This window comes from Rhagoletis pomonella, unplaced genomic scaffold (assembly GCF_013731165.1).
Source record: "Rhagoletis pomonella isolate Grant_MI unplaced genomic scaffold, Rhpom_1.0 Rhpom_scaffold_00008, whole genome shotgun sequence".
NCBI classification, from domain to species: Eukaryota; Metazoa; Arthropoda; class Insecta; order Diptera; family Tephritidae; genus Rhagoletis; species Rhagoletis pomonella.
The window spans coordinates 34,136,913-34,146,030 of NW_023458562.1; the positions used below are offsets into that span (position 1 = coordinate 34,136,913).

Below are 9,118 nucleotides of genomic sequence, written 5' to 3' on the forward strand. Positions count from 1 at the left end.
TGTTTATTTCCTTTGACTGTTGGTTGCACTTATTTCTCCTTACTCTGTAGAACAATTTAAGATTTTCAAGGGGTTAAATAAAATAATTTTATGCGCTAAATTTTACTAAGAGTCACCAAAAAAATCAATCAATTGTGGGGACGTGGAGCGGTATCTCTAGGGTCGACTAGCACGCTAAGATGGTAACGTTTCGGCATTATTTCATTGAGTCCCTAAAATGGATGTTGCACAGTGTTATCTGATCGGTGATCATTGATCGATTTCTCTAAATAAATACCGTGTAAAAAAACACTTACATAAATACACTACAATAAAAGTAGAACACAAAGAATTGAAAGCATTCTCGATCTCAAAAATAAAGAAGTAAGTAAATACCTTACAGAGCACTGTTCTTGACGATCTTTTATGTAGACTGTGTGATAATGTATTTAGAAAATAGCTCACGAAATTGCACGGTTTCAGCTATCTAAATAAGGTAGTTATTAAGTAAAAGCTCGTATCTGAGCAATCAGTTATATGGGAGCGCTAAGTTAAAGTTCCCGATTATTGTCATTTTCACTGTTTACATCCTATTAATAATAACTAAAAAAAAAATAGTGCACAATTTCATGTACCTATCTGCATAAATGTAGGAGTTATAGCGCAAAATCTCATATATATGTATGTTGTAGTGGTCCAATTTCGCCGGTTCCAACAGATGATTAATAGATTATAAGCAGACACCCGCTTACCAAATTTTAGTCTGATATCTCGAAAAATGGGGGACTAAATTGTGTGCATACAGATAGACAGACGAGCATGGCTAAATCGACTCAGCTTGACTTCTGATCATTTGGTAATACTTTTAAATAGGTCTTACTCTTAATCTTGTGGACCAAAGTCATAATACCATTTTATGTTCTTGAAAGGTATAAAAAGCAAGAATTATTATTATTTTTACTTTTCAAGAACCGTTTAGTTTTTCGAAATATACCAATTACTTTAGAGCTTCGAATTTAGCACCCTCAAATACTTACATAAGTATTCGTATTAAGTACTTCCTAAATACTTTAATTTAGTTTCTACGCACCTCTAAATAAAGCATATGGGTATTTTAGTACCCATACAGCAGTTACTTTGAATACAAAAGTATTTAAGTATGACCATCATTGGTAATATAACTAAATTACTATACCATTTGCCTTTCTATGTTGTAGAAATTTGTTGCGATCAAATTACTTCAGTTCAGCAATTCTGCATAAAATCGGAAACCTTAACAATTAATAAACAAACAAAACAGAAAATTTTACCAACTCTGTAATTACTGAAAAGAATACTCAAACTATTAAATGGCCACGAAAATTTCATCATAGTAATGCCTCTTTGTGTTTATTTATTTTTTATTTCAACTTAATTTTTCTTCAATTATTGTTTTGTTTTTGTTTTTTGCGAATTGTATGCATCAGCTTTGGGAAAGGGCTTGTGTTGTTGTTAAAATTTTTATTTCTTTCTTTTTAATTTACTCGTATTTTATTTTGTTTACCTCAATATGCTTTTTGTTAGTAACTGTTTCTCGTTTGCTTACAATTAATTTTTGCATTTGGACACCTTTTATCTTTGCATTTTTAATATTTTATATTTACTACGCAGTTTATGCAACACAATACATGCTTATATACATACATATAAATATTTTAAATGTAAAGAAATTCGAACCCTGCTGCTGATGCATACATTTGTACTTGCAAACAATTTGTTTATATTTTTTTTTAGCGATATGGAATTTTTGCGCATAAGCAAATTTTTATTATTATGTATTTTTTTTTGAAGAAGAATATTTGCGCATTAATTATTTGCAAATCAAGTGACCAATATTTATGTTTACGTTTTTTTTTTTATGAAATTTGAGTACTACTAAGTCACATGTTGAACATTCCTGACCACAGGCAATTACATACATACATAGTTACTTAGTGTATTGCAAACTGTACATATGTATTTTCTTCATACTCTACTGAGTTAAAAATTGCACTTTTAGCAATCTATTAAACATGCAAAAACTTCCAAGCACAGTATTTTGCTGCCAGTTTCTTTAACATGTGATAAATATTTAATTTGGAATCTTTATTTTTTGCGCCATATATTTACAGGACAAAAATCATAACGTGGCAGAAGGGAAAATGGTAACTAAAAGAAATAAAAATATCTAAGCGTATAAGTGTAAAATTTTTAAATTTAGTTATTTGCTGATTAGTGTACGTACATATGTATGTGTAGTTTAACGCTTTGACATACGGTTTTAGAGTGTTCCAAGAACTTTTTTAATATTGTGAATTCTGTTCAAACTATGTACAAGGAAATAAAAATGAATGATTAAAAAAATATTTAAATATTAAAAAAGTATACATAATAATAAAAAAAAAATAAAGAATTACAAAATTTCAAATTTAAAAATATAAGATACTAACTTAAAATAAAAAATATAGATATTTGTAATACGGTAGCTACAAAATTAAAACTAAAATATAAAGCTATAAAAATAATTAGAATTGTGCCTTTTTTGGAAAATTAAAAAAAAAAATCAAGAATTAAAAAGCTCCAATTCCCAAACAAGCTTAAATATATTAACGCTCTTTAAACATTATGAAGCCGTATTTCCTGTTTAAAAAACTAACCCTGGTTACTAAAAATGCTAAAAATAGATCTTAACGACTCAATTCCTATGGGAAGAATCGTGTATCCATTGATTTGTTTAAAGACTGCTTGTAATCTATAAGTACTTTAATTAAAAATGTTGAGAGCGAAAGATTTTGTTGAGCTTTTTCGATATTTGTCTTGTGATGCAAATAAATTCAGTTTAATTTGTACAAATCAACGAGTTAATTAAAAAAGAATACAACCAAAACTAAATTAGATTATATTAATTTAAATTAAAAAAATAAAGCAAAAAATAATAAAGTTGAATAAAGTGTAAATAAAAAATACTAGTTAAACTAAATTTTAAATTAATTTGTATTATGTGTAACCTAACTTGTATAAAATAAAACAATTTAATAAAAAATTAGTAATTAATATAAACAAAACAAAAAAAAATAAAATAAAACAAATTTTATAATTAATTGAAAAATTAAGTAAACATAAAATAAAATATAATACAAAATAAAATAAAAAATACATATAAAATTAACCTTTAATTTCTTTTATGAAAAATAGTTGTTTAAAAAATGCAAAGCTGGGAGTATAAACAAGTAAAAATACAAATAATCAAAAAAAATACATGCAACTTAATACAAATTAGACTACATAAACTGAAAAAAAATATATATATACATAATTGCAATTACATTATTAAAAAAAATTTAAATTGAAATATAAAAATATAATGAAATAAATAATCTTAATTAAACAAAGAAGACGCATTCACGTTAAAAAAAAATGTATTAGTAGATATTAAAAAAATAAAGAAAATAAAAAGTAATATAATAAATGAAACAAAGAAATAATAAATAAAACAGAATAATGAAAAAATAATAATAAAAAAAAAGAATATGTACACAAAAATTGGAAAATGGAAAAAGTAAATGAAATAAATTAAAATTTCTTAATGGGATGCATTGTAAAGTTAAACAAATACATAAATACTTATAATTTAGTTAATGTATATGTATACATAAATTTAATTTGTTTAAAAAAAATCGAAAATTAAAAAAAAACAACATCATTTCTCGCCAGTTTTCGACGTAGTGCATTTTCGCTTTTTATTTTTCTTTACTAAATGCCACTGAACCGCTAACATTTACATATAAAATACACTAACATCAGTAGAATACAAAACGCTTTATGCCATAACTCCAACATAATACCCCAGCAGCATAAAAGCATAGCACACAACAATTTATAAACACACTTTTTATTGTTTTTTTTTTTTTTTTTTTTAACAAAAGAAATGTCGATTTCGTTTCTACCGAAAAATTCAACCTTCTCTTTGCCTACTACGCACAAACACTTAGAAGAGGGCGATGAGAAGACACATTTTTTGGAGAAACGAAAACGCCATAAGTTTACAACACAAAAGAGATATGTGTTCGCTTAAGCCCAAAAAAGGCTCGCTAACTTCTAAAATATCAGACATTTTTCTATTGATTTGCCAAAATTCGAGTTGCGTGTTTTCCAACTTTTTTGCGTCTAAAAGAATACACCAAACTTATTTTTATTTGCATGCATTTAAGCGTTAAACGTCTGTAAAGGTTGTTTAATTGCAGAAAAATATTCCAGCAACATCTTTAAAAAATATTTATTGTTTCTCTAATTCTCCATTCAGGTGCTTCACTTATGACAATGCACATCGCAATAGCACCGCAAGTCCCACACCAGACATCAAATTGGATTTGGATGATAATTTGCTATTGTGTACCGATGGCACGCGCGGCATGCAGGTGAGTCGTGGAGATTTAAAAAAAAAAAAATTTATTAAACTAAAAACTCTTGTATCTTTCATTAGTGCCAATATTCAGCAAATATTTTGGATGATCCCGAATTGATTGCGGGCAAGCATCGTACATTGCTCACGTTCACTTCATATATGACATCGGTGATCGATTATGTGCGTCCATCAGATTTGAAGAAGGAATTAAATGATAAATTTCGTGAAAAGTTTCCACACATACAATTAACATTGAGCAAGTTAAGAAGGTGAGTTGGGGTACTAAAGGTATTTCAATTTATATGAAAGGCAATCGAAATGGATTGTGTGATTATTGAGTGTGGATACTTAGGTCGTCGGTTTTATTTTGGTTCGATTCCCAGTGGGCTTAGGAGAGTCTTAGGGCTCTGGCTGCTGCTTATGAATTTCATTTGAATATCTTCAGTTTCAGAAGCCACTTAACGTTCTATATGTTTACTCTTAACAAACTGAAACACATCGTTTTCAGTACCTACTCATTACTCTGGTTCAATTCCCTGCAAAACTTGCTAGCCAATAAATCATCTTTCGCTCTCTTACGGGCCTCTGGCCAAATTATAAATCCCCTTTACTAATTCAAAACCATTTATATATCTCTTTCCAGCATCAAACGGGAAATGCGTCGCATCAACAAGCTGGATAGTCGCATCGATTTGGTCACAATATCACAGGCATATGTATACTTTGAAAAACTAATTTTGGGTAATCTGATTAATAAGAGCAATCGTAAGCTATGCGCTGGCGCTTGTATGCTACTCAGCGCTAAAATGAATGATGTCAAAGGAGAAGCACTGAAAAGTTTAATTGAAGTAAGTATGAATGAAGTTGCAGTCCACCGAATATCGAACTAAATTACTATTCCTCTCCATACGCAGAAAACTGAAAATGTATTTCGTCTCAATCGTAAGGAGTTAATCGCATCAGAATTCGTTGTACTTGTGGCATTGGAGTTTAGCTTGCATGTGCCAATTCATGAGGTGTTGCCGCACTATCAACGTTTACTATACGAATCCTAGAATTGGCCAAAACGCTTTGCCGAAAAGCGCTTGGTAGCGGTGACATCGCATTATTATTTTCGGCGACGGAAAAGCAGCAAAAAATGAGTATGAATGAAGGCATGAGGTGGAAATGAAGACAATTAGAAGCGAGTAAAGTTGGAAGACGCTAACTGAAGATGAAGAAGGCAATAAATTTGATTAAGAAAATAATTAAGATAATAGCGATTTAGTATATGAAGTAATATTGGATTTGAGAGCAAGTCATTTAGTGGAATAATATTGAGAGAGATAGTTTGTGAGCGCAGGTGGCGTAGCTTGCAGCAGTGGGCTTTTGAAAAGTATGCAGTTATAAATCGAGCCCTAACCGCAAAAGTAACGTAAACGACATTTTATTAAAACTTTCTTTTTGATACAGAAATGCACCAAAAAATAAAGTTTTGGGAAAAATTTCGCTTAGGTTTTTTTTTACGGTTAGTGCTCCTAATTTTTACAAATAGCAAACTTTAAGATTTGATCGTAAGAAAAACTAAGTTTTATCAAAGAACGAAATTGCTATACAAAAATATTTTGAAAACGAAAATTTGTACTTAAAAGACACTTAATCTGAAAGCTGACGAGAATAATAATGTTTTTTATAACGCATAAATTAGTAAATATGTATCTAGAATGTTAGCATTTTAGTAAGCATTATCGACTTTTTGAGCAGAGCAAATACAACCTTAACATTGGCTGCAATTAGAATAAGAAGCTACACTTTTCTCTCACATTGCTAAAGCGAAAATTTTGAGCGTAATCGACAACATTTAATAATACGTAATTGTACACCCACATGCATCTATAAAAATATTCAGCGAAGTTTATATGATTAGACAATGCAAGCGCTTTTAAAAAGTAAACGAAACTCAATTAAAAAAAAAACATGCAATACAAATACTTTTGAAAAGTAAACAAAAATTTAAATAAGGAATGTAAAATAATCGGTGAAAATTAAACGAAATTTTTATAATTTGTGGCATTAATAAAATAAAAACAATACATATACATATAAAATACTTAAATATTAGCTAAATAGATAAATAAAAAATAGGTATATTGAGCAAAATATGAATATTTATGCAAAACAGAAGGAAAATTTAGCAAAGAAAACCAAGTTAATTTCTCATAAGCGTGTTTTGAAAAAAAGGATTAAAAAAATAAAATTGTAATAACATTCGCTAACCTTAATATTGAAATTCCACTAGACACTGCATTGACAAAAAATTTATGCCACTTAGTTCCTTTTTTATAGTGAAGAATTAGCTCAGCATTGGAATGCAAGTTAAATTTGCAGTATATAAATTGGACTTAGAAAATGTAATATTGATGAGTTTCGGGTTGAGAAAAAAGTCTTTGTGTATTTTGGTATGTTTTTCAAAGCCAAAGCTTCTCAAAAACCATTTCCCATTTATGTTATAAAATCAGGACGAGCACTGCAAACATTTTTTTTTTTTGAATGATTTTCAATATATCTGCAATCTCTTGCCTCATGTAAAGTGGGTATTACATGATCAATACCTTTATTTTTCCGTTGTTCCTCAAACATTTTTTGAGGAATGATCCTGGAGTGACAGTCCGTGGCTAGATACGAATGTGGGTCGGACTGCGGTCCGTTTTTTCGCCATCAACCTTGGTTAGCCTTCATTACTGGCTAACATCTTTCATATCAAAATTACAAGCTCTAAATTTCTTGAACCAGTTTTGGCATTGACGTTGTTTTAGAGCACCGCCACCGTCCATTTTACGCACGAAAGTATAACAGCAAAACATGGCGAAAACTCAGAGTTTCGTCTTCCACTTTAAACTTGTTGTAAAATCTTCAAAACTCAATGACTTTTTACTCCACGTGGAATTTAAATGATATAAGTACTTTTGAAAAGCGCGGCTTCGGCAATAAAAATTTTGTCATTTAATGTCAAGTGGATGTTGTCCATGGGTCTTACTATGACTTGCCATATAAAATATATAGACTTTCGCGTTATTGAATAGCAACCATATCTCTTAGCTTCATATTAAATTAGTAAAAAAAGGCAGCCGATTAAATTAGGCTTTTACATTTCCCTAAAAATATATCTTATCTTAGGTACACGTGGAAATAAAAAAATTAAAAAAAAAATAACTTAATAAGTAAATAAAAGTATAGTTTTACATTTTTGCATATTATTAATATTTAATACACCTAATAATGTTATTAAAAATATGCACTAAAGTAGTAAATATAATCACATACGATATTCTCTTTGCTAGCCTAGAGTTTACTGGCAATACTTACATACATATATATGAAAGATATCGTATTTAATGCGAATATACTACATACATACCTTAAAGTATGAGACGATGTTTTTGATATTTGTACTTATTTAAGTTGATACAAAATAAAATAAAGTCTGCAAAGCTTGTGCGTGAGAACGTGAGTGTGAGCACTACTTGCGAAATATATATGTATTTGTATGCGTGTAAGAAATATTTTTGTAGTTTAAGTTTAATGCAAACTAAAGTTCTTTGTTCTAACCCAAAAAAAAGCAGAAAATTCCATATGTATTAAATACATTAAGTGTAAACAAAAACAAAAATTAAAGCGTTTTGGTATTAAGTTTAAGCTCGTATACAGTTTTTGGGTTTTGGTTCCAATATTTAGCTTAGATTTATAAATTTGCAATTGCCTTCAAATACCTATGTATGCATGTATGTATGTAAGTTTTCCTTTTTTGCTCAAACACTACTTATTTTATGAAATGTTAATCTTTTGTATACGAAGTTATTATTATTTTTTGTTTGTTTGTATCAAAACCAATATTTTTTTAAATAAAAAGACATTTGTGTATTAAAAAAGTATATTCTTTTGGAATTCTGTATATTTGTAAACTAAGGACGAACTAAGTATCGAATCAAGGATTCTTTTCTTATAATTTAATTATAAGTAGCTTTTTATTTAGCGGTTCGACTTGGCTTCAATTTCTATAATTTCTTTACTTTATTTTATTTATTACTAGTTTGCCCTTCTCAGCTTCGCAGAGTGTATGAAATTTCTGTAATTTTTCTCAACAAACTTAAACTCAAGAAACAACAAGAAGGTTTTTATATATCCCGAATGGTTATCTCTGGAAAAAAGGCCTTATCATTCAACGAAATGGGCTTTCCAAGAAACGACTTCAAGTTGGAGGATATTGCCTCCTGGTAAGGCGCCACTAATGGCAGTTATAACTATGAAGTACTGGAGACTTTGTCAACTTTGGACTCAGTGGCAATTAAAAAGCATAGCTCTCTCGACGAAAAAAATCACGCTCTACAAGCGCAGAATCGGGGACGGCGTTGCACAAATATGAGAAGGCTTTGGGTTCTTTCGAGGGAACTATTCTATGCAAGATTTAGAGGTCTTTTGGCGTGAGCAACGGATACGAAAACGGATGAAATGACGAACAGCATCAGCTTTTTTAATGACATAGACAATCAGCCTCATTGCGTAAAATCATAGACAGACGGCAGCGTTAATCCGGATCAACTCGTTAATTCGGAATTATCTCGGAAATTAACTGCAGTTGATCCGGATTAAGTCCTAGAGTTAATTGCCAAACTTAACTCGTGTCAAGGGAATATTCGATGATAACACTGACCAAAACTCAGAGAGCGTGGAAAACGG

The 9,118-nt window shown here is 29.7% G+C and overlaps 1 protein-coding gene across 2 annotated transcripts in view; it reads left to right on the forward strand.

Annotated features, from left to right (window-relative positions):
* LOC118744656 (CDK5 and ABL1 enzyme substrate 1) overlaps positions 1–6,325 on the forward strand; it is an 84,805-nt gene extending 78,480 nt beyond the window's left edge. The window contains exons 6-10 of one of the 2 annotated variants that reach the window (XM_036477814.1): positions 2,130–2,162; positions 4,301–4,415; positions 4,481–4,671; positions 5,046–5,250; positions 5,317–5,457. In XM_036477814.1, the coding sequence (XP_036333707.1) occupies positions 2,130–2,162; positions 4,301–4,415; positions 4,481–4,671; positions 5,046–5,250; positions 5,317–5,457 (685 nt within the window). Of the gene's footprint in view, positions 1–2,129; positions 2,163–4,300; positions 4,416–4,480; positions 4,672–5,045; positions 5,251–5,316 lie in introns of both variants that reach the window. The other variant, XM_036477815.1, reaches the window with a different exon arrangement.
* Positions 6,326–9,118: the final 2,793 nt, after the last annotated feature.